The 14,571-nt window shown below is 45.3% G+C and overlaps 1 protein-coding gene across 1 annotated transcript in view; it reads left to right on the top strand.

Annotated features, from left to right (window-relative positions):
* Positions 1-2: 2 nt before the first annotated feature.
* Positions 3-14,571, top strand: part of LOC102043815 (potassium voltage-gated channel subfamily A member 6) — a gene marked incomplete at its 5' end in the record, with an annotated part of 53,108 nt that continues 38,539 nt past the window's right edge. Inside the window, 2 exons of the mRNA XM_014309406.2 lie at positions 3-5,791; positions 6,100-6,186. Coding sequence (XP_014164881.1) covers positions 3-914 — 912 coding nt within the window. The remainder of the gene's footprint in view (positions 5,792-6,099; positions 6,187-14,571) is intronic.

Below are 14,571 nucleotides of genomic sequence, written 5' to 3'. Positions count from 1 at the left end.
TGCCGCCGCTGCCACCGCCGAGCGGGACCCCCACGCCCCTGCGCCCCGCCACCGGTTCCGGCCCATTCTTCACAGACCCCTTCTTCCTCATCGAGACCCTGTGCATCATCTGGTTCTCCTTTGAGCTCCTCGTGCGCTTCTTTGCCTGCCCCAGCAAGCCTGAGTTCTCCCGCAACATCATGAACATCATTGACATCGTGGCCATCATCCCCTACTTCATCACCCTGGGCACCGAGCTGGCCCAGCAGCAGCAGCAGAAGCAGCAGCCCGGGAGCAGCAGCAACAATGGGGGCCAGCAGCAAGCCATGTCCCTGGCCATCCTGAGAGTCATCCGCCTGGTCAGAGTCTTCAGGATCTTCAAGCTCTCCAGGCACTCCAAGGGGCTGCAGATCTTAGGGAAGACTCTCCAGGCCAGCATGAGGGAGCTGGGCCTCCTCATCTTCTTCCTCTTCATCGGGGTGATCCTCTTCTCCAGCGCTGTCTACTTTGCAGAGACTGATGACCCTGACTCGCTGTTCACCAGCATCCCTGATGCTTTCTGGTGGGCAGTGGTGTCCATGACCACCGTGGGCTATGGGGACATGTATCCCATGACCATTGGTGGCAAGATTGTGGGCTCCTTGTGTGCCATCGCTGGTGTGCTGACAATTGCCCTGCCTGTCCCTGTCATTGTGTCCAACTTCAACTACTTCTACCACCGAGAGACTGACCATGAGGAGCAGTGCCAGTACACCCACGTCACCTGTGGCCAGCAACAGTCACCTTTCTCTGAGCCCAAGAAAGGGGACAGTAATCAGTCCCTCAGCAAATCTGAATTCCTGGAAGCAGAAGACCTGGAGTCCATGAAATATTCCAACTTCATTCCTCCCAATAACCAGGGATATAAAGAGAAGAAAATGCTGACAGAGGTGTGATGGGTTTTGTTGTCCTGGGTCCAGACACAGAGCTGCAAGCTGCTGTTACAGTTGTCTTCCTACAAGCAGCTGGATCTATTCAGCATTTACATGCCAGACTGTGAATTGTGATACTGTAAACAGAATGATTGTGATAATGGGCTCTTCTGGCCTGATTTGCTGTTTCTCATTACTGTGTGCAGCCAGAAATGTTCTTGCTTTATTCTGCGGAGTGCTAGCTGTCATCCCCACTCCCTTATGCATTTCTTTCTCTGCTTTCAATGACTGCTTTAATCCAACATTTGCTCCGAGACCAAGTCTTGTAACTCCACCAGCAGAGAAGTCCTTGCCACTACTTCAGCAGAGTAAACAGTTAAAGGGGCTACAAACATCTGGCTCGATCCATGCTTTCAGTCCCTGTGCCAGCACGGTGCCCTTGGCTATGGAATCAGGCACGCCTGCCATGCCATTGCCTTTGAATAATGGAAACGCTGCAGCCAGGATCACAGGGAGCGCTGCAGCTGTAGGGGAAAGCCAGCAAGCAGATGCCTGCCTTCTTTGCAACCCTTGGCATGCTAAAACATCCTCCTGGTTTGTGTTTAAAAAAAAAAAAAAAAAAGAAAGAAAAAAAGGTGCATAAATCTAAAAGCTCTTTGCTACTTGTGACCATACATCATGTATCAAACACAGGCTTAAAGCAGTCAACAGGCTTGGTGAAGATTCTGTGTTTTGAGCTTTTCTCAGCCTTATTTATGCCAGTGCCCTGATGTTAATTGGCTTTTATAGTACCAACTTAATCTTCATAGTGGTAAGTGCCTTCTGATACAAGGCGTTTGAGTAAATTCATTTGTTATCTGCAGAGTTCATCTTTACACAATAGCATTTAATGAGATGTGCTTTCTGCTTCAGATACCCCGCTCTGTATTAGGGCATGTGAGAGCAGTTGACTCCTCTGCTTTTTTTAATTGAGCATTTGTGTAGCTAGGGGAAGTTTGCATGTTGGTGTTTTGTTGATGTGGCAGGAAAATCCCGACCACAGAGATCTCTGCACTTGTGCTGTGTGAGGATCGTGCTGGTTTATCAAGTCACAGGCATAAAATGCTCCAGGGTGAGTGTGTCAACATTTGAAACTGAGACTGGCATGGATACAAACTTCCCTAAGCTGTCTGCACAAAGCCAGCAGCATCCTCCAGACCCTTTAAATGAGGGGATAAACAGCGAGCCCTGAAGAGAGGCTCTTGCTGTATTGTTGGCCTAGCCAGTTCCTGGTATTTCATGGATAGGAGCGACAGCAGTGTTTTTGTAATTGGTTTTATGAGAGCAGTTTGTGCCAGCCATGCAAAATATGCATAGCTTGGCCTGCAGTGCCAGGTTTGCCAAGGGACCAGAGATTTCTATCTTCAAATACACATTTTACTTCCCAGATAATTTTATTAGTTTCAGTCAGATCGGCCTTACACCTAATTTTAAAAATGTTTCAAGCTCTGCCAGCAGATAAGAAAGGGAAATGTATGCTTTCAGATTCCATTCGCAGATTTTCCTGCAAGGAAAAATCCTTCTTGTTTGAATTCTAAGTGTTTATTCTGCATTCACATCTGCATGTGTACGAAAGCAAAGGCAGCCATTAATGCCTTTCATCACACTGTATGAAATGCATATTGGAATGTACTACATATTGCATGGGACACATGTAATACATAAACCAGACATAATGCCAAAGTGCAAAAATACAGAGAATAGATCTTGTATATATATTGTGCTTTTCAGCCACAAGACTAAGAGTGCTAAAGGCATATCATAGAATCATAGAATTACTTGGGTTGGAAGGGACGTTAAAGGTCATCTCTTTCCAATAAGGGACATCTTCCACTAGATCAGGTTGCTCAGGAGCCCTATTCTTTAATATAGTAAAAACTGGCTATAGAACTGGTTGTGAGGTGGGATCTGTTTGCATCTTCATTACTCTCTCTGTTCTCAGTTGTCTTGAGATATGGCTCCATGCCTAGAGTGCTTTTATTGTAGCCTCTCTCCATCCTGGCCCTGCTCATATGGTAGAAGTTGTTTGTGCAAATCCTAACTACTCCATTTCTCCAGAGTGCTGTTGCTTTCTCAAATGTTTTTAGTGTGCAGGGATCTCCCTTGGGGTCAGCACACAACCATTATATTAAAACCTCTGCTCTCTCTCTCTCTTGCTGAAATTAGTAGGGAAATGCCACTTCTGTCCAGCTGGGAGACACAAGTTTGATGTGTGTGGAGATTCTCAGTTCAGTCGAAGAAAGAACAGAGATAATTTCTCCCAGGCTGAGCCTAGGAATCTTAGAGGAAAGAATTAAAACAATTATTATCTCTCTTTCTGTAACCATTGTTTATAGTTATGGTTTTCCATAGTGTGCTATTCATAGTGCACCAATAGTGTGAGACGTTTCTACTTTAAAACCAATCAAGTATCACCTTAACAAATCACATTATAAAAAGACCTGCTACTTTCATTAAAATTAACCTTCTAATCCACCTGAAAACTAAAATCTTTCTTTTCATCCCTAACTCAACAACATCAGATGTGGTGAGGATTCGTAGCTCAGAGGGGTTTGCCTGGCCTAATTTCTATTTGCTTCATGGGACTGAGACAAAGGTTTGTGAAGGTCTGAGCCTTGGGGACCATTCTGCATCCCTTGACACCTGTAATCAGGTGGTGGGTAAATTGTCCTGGGGAATAAGTGGGACTGAGGGGCATGGTTGCATCTCTGTTGATTTTGTGTAAAAGTTGTCCGGTTCTTAGTGTGTCTTAGTCTTGGTGGTATTCTTAGTTGTGTTTTGGGGTCAACTTAATTAAATCTTTACTGTGAGGCCAAGAGAGGGACGGTTCTTCAAAGTTTGTATTGCTGGAAACTAGCAAAAGAAGCTGTTATTTCAGAGGGATGTTTTGAGGCTGCTGCCCTCTCCCAGCAGAATGCCCATGTTTGGGGATATTTTATGCCTGAGTCTATCAGCTGATAAAAGTTCCCCCAAAGTAAGATATAAAAAACTCAGGTTGAACACAAGTTCAGGAGGAGTCATGAGACATGCTGAGCCTACGTCAGAAAATTCCTGTGCTCGTTTCTCCCCTTGGGCCTGGGCCCTTTACCCTGCCAGGCAGGAGCCCTCTGTGCCCAGAACAGGTTGTTCTCCTGACCAGCACAACAGACAGCCGGACCTGGAGACTCTAGCAAGAAAAAAAGATCACTGGTAGCACAATCCCAACATTTCTTACACAGATCCTCTTGGAAAGAGGTGTCCTGCCCTTGGGTGGGATCCAGCAGTGAGTTTCCAGGTGGAATCCAGCAGTGAGTTTCTAGCGGGTATTGGATTCTCCCGCCTGCAGATCTCACCCAAGGTGTGAAGGAATTTTGTGGTGAGCAAGGCAGCTTTGTGCAGTTTTTGTGAGCCACGTTTGTCAGTTCTGAAAAGAAAAGGGCACGTGAAAATGTCTAAAGCAAGAGTGGTGTTTGCTCCCTGGGTTTTCTCTGAGAGAAATACAGACCACCAACAGAAGCACGGAAACTATAACCTTGGGACTCATTTAGGGCATGTAAATCCTTCTCAAAGCACCTCCTGAAAAGCAGTGTCCTAGAGTCATCAGTAATGCTATATGTTACAGAACTTGTGGAATCTGATCTTTTTTAAGGAGCCTTCAGATTTTTTTTTTCATGTGACTGAAATGACACAGTGGCACCCATTGACTTTACCAGAGGTCTCGTGCCACCGATCACAGAGATACTTTCAAAAACTTTACCTCAAGTTCTCAGCCCTTAGCACTCCCCCCAGCTACTCGAAATGCAAATCTGTTTCCTTCTGAAGGTAGAGCACATCCCTGTGAAGCCAAGTAGGCACCTCCAGGGACTTGTTTCCATAACAACCTCCCGGACTGTTTCTCTCCATGCTGTGATTGTGGCTACAAGTGAAAGCACTGAATTTTGTGTTCAGATATCAGCACCTTATCTTTACAGATGTTTCTTTGCCTGCTGGAGCTGATCCCATCACCTTATATCATGTACAGCTGCCCTGTCCAACTTCAGGTGGGCAGTTTCCAGTTTCTTTTGGAAGCAGAGAGTGCAAACCTAGAGATGCGAAGAGATTTTATTTGTCCGTCCTTACACACAGAGAGCTGGAGAGTGTGTGAAGGACAATCTGAGCAGTCAGCCAGGGAACTGAGGGGCAACTGGTCTGATGTAGAGTCATCTGGGTGCCTGGTGACAAGGAATACAGGCTAAAGCATTACATTAAAGATCCAGAAATTCCTCTTGCAGCAATCTCACTAGGAAATAGTTTTGCAGTGGAAGAGACTATTGCTCCTTCTAGATCCCCTGGCTGGTTTGTGACAGTTGGTTCCCCTGATCATTTTCCCACAGGATGTTTTTCACCAAAGGAGGACAGGGCAGAAATCATCTCCTTGGAGGTAGGGAAGGAAGGAAGGAAAGGAAGAAATTTACTGAGGACACAATTTTTTTATCCACACAAGATCTGGAAGCATGAAAGGCGTGAAGACCAGTTCTGTGGTGTTTTACTGTTGGACTCCTGCTCTTATCTCCAAGATGAAATTCCTGTTCTGCTCCTTCTTGGAAAACATTGGAATTTGGGATTTTTGAGTAAGTTTGGGCCTTTTGATCCAGCTTTCATGGATAAAAATTCACTGCTCCAGCAGCTGTGGGGGTGAAGGTGGCTGAACTTGGTCTTCTCTCCTGGGTACTCTGATTCAGACGTCCCTATGGGATAAAGAAGAGTGAGAGTAAAGAAAATTCAGGGCAGCAAGAGACAGGGTAAGGACTGAAGTATCTTCCACACAGTGATGGAGAGAGCAGCATCAACCCTAAAAGCAAAGGAACAAACAGCTCCAGCATCTGCTGCTATTGCAGAAATAGGTAAGGTTTCTTTCTGTTCTGGGAAATTAATGACCAAGAGTTTCTTGAAATTTATGAGGAAGGATTTCCTAATTAAGATTTGCAGCCTAAAGGGAGAATCTGGTTCTAGGTGAAGAAAGAAAGATAATTATAAACTACAGAAATGTAGTATGAGCCAGATCCTCACCATCTGCTGATTCAAGCTGGCAAAACTCCTTTTAGTACAACTGCCTTGGATTATATCGGGCTCCAACTTTAATCTTCTGCATCAAATCCAAGCACATGTACTGTTTGTTAAACTGCTTATTTTTGTTTGTTCTTTTCTTGAGGTCCTGTTTACATCAGGGAAAGATCTGCAGATCACAGCAGGAGTCAACCACAGCTTTCCCAAATGCTCCCACCTGACTTGAGTCCAAGTAAGTCCTACCAAACTTGGAAGAGCTAAGTTAAACTTAACTTTTAAGTTCATATTGACAGAAATTAAAAGCAGTAGCATTTTATGCATTTTTTTCCTCACTGCTGGAAAGATGTGGACAGATTCATGGGGAATTGGAAGATACTGCCCTCCGTGGCAGCCCTATGAGCACAAGATATCTGTGTTGGTGCTGCTGTAACCAAGATCACAGCCTGGAGCCCTTCATTGTTGCTCTTTGAAGCTTGCACTAGAGGCAGATCCCTTCTGAAGAGATTTGCAGCCGTGTTATCAGCAGGTTCGCAGAAGAATGCCTGAATTGCAGGCACCTGCTTTAGACATAAGGAGGGAAGCAGGTGTTGGCAGGATGAAAAGACTTAATCCCCTGATGAAAGGAACCAGGGGATGTGGTGTGTCCTTAGCTGCCACCAGAGTGCCTGAGGAAACTGCCTGCCAGTTTCAAGGAGCTCTTCTTGTTCAGACTAGGGTCCTACAAGACCCTACCCAGGGAGATAAATCCAGAAAAATATTTTTGGGGAAAGCAGACAGGGACTGTGCTAATTAACAGTGCAGCATATGCTGTTATTACATGTTAATTCCACATGCTTTTCCCTTTTTAGGTGGGTTTTCCCTTGCTCCAGGGAAGTCTGTCTGGGGCTTGTTGGCTGGCACAAGGAGTTTGAATGTCACAACATGGCTTTACATTTTGGGACACTCATAGCTGAGGTCAGTGTGAGTTGTACTGTCCTACAACATTCAATGATGAACCCTCACCACTGGACATATTGAGGTTGTCTGTAGTGCCAATTAATAAGAGGGGGCCCAAGAAATAATTGAGCTTTGCTGCGTTAAACTTCTTCTTAGTGAAAGGAAAGAAAGAATTTGCAGGAGGAAAAGTGCTCATCCATTTCTGTGGTCATCATAAATACTGAAGCTGTGTTGACTACTCATTGGAGATGAGAATTAGGGGAAACTTTTGTCTTCACACAAAGAAAATTCAGCAAGTCCTTCTTTGGCTTCATTTTCACTAAATTAATATAAATTCAGTGGTATAAAATTTTGGAACATCCTTAGTCCAAAAGTGACATAAGTCACAAATTTATCAATTTAATTATAAAATCTAGCCATTGACTGTTTAACAAAATGAGAGCCCTCGATTCTGCTCTCTATCCAAGGTTAGATAAATGTTTCCATAGGATTGTGGATGGTATGATTCCTGATTTAAATAAGTGTGAGAGAAGAATCAGGCTCAAAGAAGAGGGCTGTAAGTGCACATGACTAGGCTGGATCTCTTTAGGGTGCTCTAGGTGCACATTGGTCCATTCACCTAAAAGGTTGTATACAATTTTACACCAACAAAAGGTCTAGCTTTTAGAGTACATATTGGTTTATTCTCTTACATTCTCTGGAGGGAAATTAAATGGTATTTTACAAGAAAATGGGAACATTACCATTCCTTCTTGCTGCTCCTTGATGCATCTGTTGTTTTCAATTAGCTTGATGGCATCCATTTTCAGAAAGCAGATGCTGCCCTCTTTTACACTGGTGCAATTCTGGAATAACTCCACTGACGTCAGTGAAGTGACTCCAAATTTATCCCGGCAAAAGCAGAATTGGACCACAGTCTCTTTGTCTGCCTCTTTGATTTGGAGCTCTGGGGAAGGTGTGCCACTGCCACAACATAAGGTGAGGGTGAGTGCCTGTCTGCTGTGCTGTGCTTGGCATTTTTGTGTCCTTGACAACCCCACTCACGTGCCTGGCTGGAGCAGGAGCCAGGCTGGCCTGGGGCATGCATGGCCACCAAATTCCTGGTGCTGAATGTAGCACTTTCTGGCTCTGGATTCCTGACCACTCTCCATCTTAGGTTCCTCTTACCTGGATATGTTTCCCAAGGAGACAGAGCTTTTTAAGATGAAGAAATGTAGTTGCAATTCTTAAGTAATAGAACAACAGAAGGGTGGCAGAGGTAGATGTGGAGGCAAGCTCTGCGCCTCCTACATTTTTTTTGCTGATAGGGCTATGTGAAAATCATTGCAGTCCTGGTAGGTTGACTTTACATCTGCTAGTTTCAAAGTCTCCATTTACAGGGAGTACTAGGTTGGAAAAAATAGGACTTACCTGCTCTAACTCTTCTGATGTCAGTCCTGCCTTCCCTGAAACTGGACAGAAAACTTAGTGTAAAATCACCAGTCTGCTGTAAAGGAAATACCACTGGAGATGGGACAGATGAGGGTGAGTAAAAGGAATAGTTGTGGAATCATGGAATGGCCAGGGTTAGAAGGGATATTAAAGACCATCTCATTCCATGCCCCTGCCATGGGCGGGGACACCTTGATTGCACAGAGCTCTCCCCAGTCTGGTCTTGAATATTTCCAGGGATAGGGCAGCCACAGCTGCTCAGGGGAATCTGTTCCAGGACCTCGCCACCCTCAGAGGGAACAATTCCTTCCAAATAACCAATCTAAATCTCCTCTGTCAGTGTGAAGCCATTACCTCTTGTCCTGTCACTCCAGGCCCTTGTCAAGAGTCTCCATCTTTCCTGTGGGCTCCCTTCAGGCACTGCAAGGGCACAATGAGGTCACTCCAAAGCCTTCTCTTCTCCAGGCTGAACAATCCCAATTCCCTCAGCCTTTCCTTCCAGCAGAGCTGCTCCATCCCTCTGATCCCTTGATGTCCCTGCTCTGTCCTGGCTCCAGCAGCTCCCTGTCCTTCACTCAGCCAGAGTGCCAGTGTCACTAACTGAGCCACCAGAGTGGCTCAGTTAAAAAAAAAAATTGAGGTGCAAGTCTTGGAAAATCTCAGGACAAGAATGTTCAGTAACACCTAGAAAATGTTAGTTCTTCAAGGACTCATCTGGAATGCTGTGTGCATTGTTGGTGACCTAAATTTGGTCAGGCAGGATGTACAGAAGGACAGCAAGAATGACCAGGTGGATGGAATGTGCTTTGCTAGAGGAAGCTGGAAGAACCTGACTTTTCCAGGCCAGCAGAAGACTGACAAGACCTGTAGTTAGGAAAGTACTGGGGGCAAAATAACAAAAAAAGAGGAAAAATATGAGAAATTGTAAAATCTTCACACATTTCTTGTGTGAAGATCAGTTGCCATATTGCACATTTACATACAAAACACCAAGTCCTGGTGATTTTACTACTAAATACTTGGGTTTTGTGGGTAGGAGAGGAACTGTGAGTCTTGGTAGGAGAGGAACTGTGAGACTTGGGAGGTCTTTTCCTCTGTGGGACTGAGGACAGAGAAGGAAGTCCTAGGAGTGGGGTAGAATGGCACAGAGGGTACCATATCCCTCCAGGAGCTGGTCTGGAGGCAGAAAGCAAATTCACACCCTTTAAAAGAACCCACCAAACTCTGTTCGCTGTTCTTCTCTTCAACCTGGAATGGCTGCTCACCTCGTCCAGTCCTTTCTCCCTATCCAGAGCTCTCCAGCTCTTTGCTGACCTTCCTTCTTCCTAATCTGTGGTCATTCCTCACTCCCATGAGCTTCCTGGAATCCTTGGAATGGTGCATTGCATCTAATGTTGAGGAAAGCCTTGAACCAGCTCTGCTGCAGCTCAGTTAGATTGTCTGATTTGAGTAACCTGCCCTGGTGGAAGGTGTTCCTGCCCCTCTGGCAGGAGTATTGGAATGAGGTGATCTTTAAGGTCCTTTCCAACCCAAATCAGTCTGTGATTCTGTGGTTTGTCACAGAAATAAGCAGTGATGTCTTCAACAACTGCTGCTCACAGAATCATTGAGGTTGGAAAATACCTCCAAGATCATCGAGTCTAGCCTTCAGTGGAATATCACAATGCCCAGAAAACCATATCATGAAGTGCTATGTCCACTCATTCTTTGAATAGTTCCAGGGCTGGTGACTCCAGCACTTCCTTGGGCAGTCTGCCCTAATGATTAACTGCTCTTTCAGTAATTTTTTTTTCCTAATGAAGTCCTGTCCGTTGTTCCCCTGGAGAAGAGGCTGACCCCCACCTGGCCACGCCCTCCTGTCAGGGAGTTGTGGCGAGCAGTATTGTTGGGTAGGAGGTCAGAGCAATTGATCCCAGTGGCCACTCTGGCCTGAAGAGATGAGCAGAATAATTTCCTATTGAATGCACTGTTCTGACACAGAACAAAATTTCACATTTCCACTCTTACCTCTCTCACCTCTCTCAAATCACAGAATTCACAGAATTCACAGAATTCACAGAACCACTAGGTTGGAAGAGACTTTAAATATCATCAAGTCCAACCCATGCCCTGACATCTCAAGTAAACCATGGCACCGAGTGCCACATCCAGTCTTTTTTTAAACTCATCCAGGGATGGTGACTCCACCACCTCCCTGGGCAAGCCATTCCAGAACTTCATGACTCTTTCAGTGAAAAACTTTTTCCTAATATCCAACATATATTTCCCTTGGCACAGCCTAAGACTGTGTCCTCTGGTTCTGTCAGTTGCTGCCTGGAGAAAGAGACGAACCCCCACCTGACTACACCCACCTTGCAGGTAGAGAGTGCACCTCTCAGCTGTAGAGAGTGATAAGGTCACCCCTGAGTCTCCTTTTCTCCAGGCTAAACACCCCCAGCTCCCTCAGTTGTTCCTCACAGGACTTGTGTTCCAAGCCCCTCACCACCCTCATTGCCCTCCTCTGGGCACACTCAAGGGTCTCAACATCCTTTCTAAACTGAGGGACCCAGAATTGTTTCCCCTTGTGGAGGTGAAGACCCTTAACCTCAGGAGGCAGACAAAATATTGACTGAAGTGGGAGATTCAGCCAGCTCTGTGCTACAGAAGTGCCAGGAAGGAGCTGTCCTTAGATTTTGTCCTTGAGCTTTCCTGCTTGTTGATGCTCTTTGTTCGCTTCAGTGAGGAAACCATTGTCTTTATTTTGGCCAACCAGTTCTGCTCTTTAGCTTTTCTCCTGTGAGTAGTAAGATGGGGAAGGGCCTGGATGGGAAGCCACACAAGGAGCAGCTGAGGGCACTTGGTCTGTTCAGCTGGAGAAGAGCAGACTGAGGTCAGAGCTCACAGCAGTTCTGCAGCTTCCTCATGAGGGGAAGAGGAGGGGAAGGCCCTGATCTGTGCTCTGTGTGACCAGGACCCAGGGAATGGCTGGAGCTGTATCAGGGAAGGGTTAGGTTGTTTAGGAAATTTTCTTCCCCAAGAGGGTGGTGGGGCACTGAACAGGCTCCCCAGGGAATGGTCATGGTCCCAAGACTGCCAGAGCTCCAGGCACAGGGTGGGATTGTTGGAGTGTCCTGGGGAACAGGAACTGGAGTTGGACTTGATGATCCTTGTAGGTCCCTTCCAGCTCAGGCTGTTCTATGATTCTGTGATTCAATGAGGAAAAAAAGAAAAGCCAGGCAATGGAAATGTTATGAATATCCATGCATGTCACAAAAGCCTGTGAATGTGGACACCACTTGTGCTCTATCCGTGGCATTGGCAGGATGGTGCACACAAATCTGGTGGCCCTCAGGATGTCTTAAGAACCTGTCCCAAGCACTTGGCATCATTTGAGTCATGGCAACAAGCCACATTGGAAAGAAGCTGTAAGAAATACAGAGTAAGCCAAGGAGTTTTATTTGAACCATGAACACAGTCGTGCATTTATTTCTGATCCCAGTTTACTCACAGAATTATGGAATAGCCCAAGCTGGAAGGAACCCTTAGCAGTGTATAGTTCTCAGGCTCTGAACTATTCTCATATTTTAGCGTGTCAGAAATAGCCCTGTCTGGCACATTCCTTTGAGAACTGTAGACTATGGCCTTTCATGCTTATGACAAAGCAATTGATCTTTGCAGCCTGTCCTTTGAAGTGACTTTGAGAAATGTTTTGGAGCGTATTCACTGCCGCATTAGTCTGGTATTTGATGACCTCGTCTTCAGCAGTGGACTGCAAACATTTCTCTTGGATGTATTTTCGAAAAGTGCCCCTTCCTCAAAATCAGCAATATTTGTGTGAGAACTTTCATTTCAGTTCATTTTGGTACACTTTACAAAAGGCATGTTTGGAAAATTTTGTAATGTACACGATCTCTTTCTTAATATTTGTCTGGGTTTGGAAAGACAGGAGTCTGCTAAGGAAGGCAGGAGCCTCCCCTGAAATGGAGAATGTAAACCCTCCTCACACTTCCGAATTGCTATAATTTTAAATTAAGGGGCTCTCAGGCAAAGATATGGGAGCAGGAAATAACAGTTCTTTAATAGGGAAAAAAAAATAAACAATGCAGTCTACTAGAACAACACTGACAGAGTCAGAACCCAACTTGACACTCTGTCGGCCGGGGTGTTGGTGGTAGTCTGATTGAAAATGTGGCTGCAGTCTTCCTGAAGTATCAGGTGTGGTTCTGTTGGAGCAAGGGGAATCTGTAGAGAAGGATGTAGTCTTCTTCTGGAGATCCAGTGGAGGAAGAGGCAGCTGCTGTTCTTCTAGGGAATCTCGTGGAGAAAAGCCTAGCTGGTGTTTCAGAGTCCCAGAGTATATTGGGGTAGCAATGCCTGACTCCTCCCGCTGGGCGGAGCATCTCACAATGGAATGTTATCATTCTTATCAGTCATGCACTGATATTCAATAGCCTGTTATCAGCAGAGGTCTCTTCTCAAGGAAGGTGTGAATGTGGTCACTCAAAGAGAGAGATAAGGCAAACTGCTCACTTGACAAGGTAATCTGCCATACAGATGGTAATGGAAAACATCTGGCATGCAATCTTCAACATTATCCACCCCTTTTTCTATTTCCATCTGCACCAAAAAAAAAAAAAAAAACAACTAAACTTTACACACAGTCTTCACTTAAGACTAGGTTTCTCTGTGGTTCTCAATGGCTTTCTTTATCTTTCTGCATTACTCACCAAGTGCAACCAGGTCTTTGAGCAAAAACAATTTTACGGATGGGTTTGTCTTTGCTTGAGGTGGGAGTAATTTAAACCATGTTTTTTAAAATGCTTTTCACGTGTACAACAGGGACTTTATCTACTGTGTGCAGGGATCCAGACTGGGCAGGACTAGCTCAATTTATGGACTTTCTGGTGTTGACTATCTAGGTGGCTTTTGCTAGGTTCATTTCTTAATTTCTCAAAGTCTCTCTTCTGAGTGCTTTCAGTGTAGTTTTAAGTAGTCTATTGCACTGTTCAACTTTTCTGGCAGCTGGTGCATGATAGGGGATATGATATATCTATTCAACGCTATGTTCTCTGGCCCAGGTGTTGATAAGGCTATTCTTAAAATGGGTCTTGTTATCTGACTCAATTCTCTCAAGGGTGCTATGTCTCTACAGGATTTGCTTTTCTAGGCCCAGGATGGTGTTCCTGGCAGTGGCGTGAGGCACAGGATAGGTCTCTAACTATCTAGTGCTGGCTTCTACTATGGTCAGCACGTAGCGCTTGCCTTGGTGTGTCTGAGGCAGTGTGATGTAGTCAATCTGCCAGGCTTCTCTATACTTGTACTTGGACTACCGCCCACTGTACTACAGGGGCTTCACTCGCTTGGCCAGCTTGATGGCAGCGCACATCTCACAGTCATGGATAACTTGTGAAATACTGTCCATGATTAGATCCACCCCTCGGTCTCGTGCCCACTTATAGGTGGCATCTCTACTTTGATGACCTGAGGCATCATGGGCCCATCAAGCTAAGAACAAGTCCCCCTTATGTTGCCAATCTAAGTCTATCTTTGAGACCTCTATTTTTGCTGCTTGATTTACTTGCTCATTGTTTCGGTGTTCTTTATTAGCCTGACTCTTGGGGACATGGGAATCAACATGACGGATTTTCACAGGTAGTTTCTTTAACTGAGAGGCAATGTCTTTCTATTCATCAGCAGCCCAGACTGGTTTTCTCTTACGCTGCTAGTTGGCTTTTTTCTACTTTTCTAGATAGCTCTAAAGAGCATTGGCTACTATCTATGAATCAGTATAAAGGTAAAGCTTTGGCCATTTCTCTCTTTCTGCAATGTCTAGGGCCAGCTGAACGGCTTTGAGTTCTGCAAGTTGATTTGATCTACTTTCTCTTTCGGTAGCTTGTGCAACTTGTCTTGTCGGGCTCCATACGGCTGCTTTCTACTTCCGGTTCATCCCTACGATGCGACAGGAACTATCAGTGAAAAGAGCGTAGCGCATTTCTTTTGGGGGCAGTTGCTTATATGGAGGAACTTCTTCAGCACATGTTACTGGTTCTTGTTCTTCTTTATCAGTCAGACTAAGGTTCTCACTTTCTGGCTAGTTTGTAATTATTTTTAGAATCTCAGGGCGATTCAGGTTTCTAATATGGGCGCGCTGTGTGATAAGAGTAATCTACTTACTCTATGTAGCATCAGTGGCGTGGTGGGTGGTGGGAACTTTTCTTTTAAACATCTGCTCCAGCACCGGTAGTCGGGGTGCCAGGAGGAGTTGTGCTTC

Source organism: Geospiza fortis, unplaced genomic scaffold, assembly GCF_000277835.1.
Source record: "Geospiza fortis unplaced genomic scaffold, GeoFor_1.0 scaffold164, whole genome shotgun sequence".
Taxonomy (NCBI): domain Eukaryota; kingdom Metazoa; phylum Chordata; class Aves; order Passeriformes; family Thraupidae; genus Geospiza; species Geospiza fortis.
The sequence above is the reverse complement of the archived record's forward strand: the minus strand, read 5'-3'. Positions and strand labels throughout refer to the sequence as shown.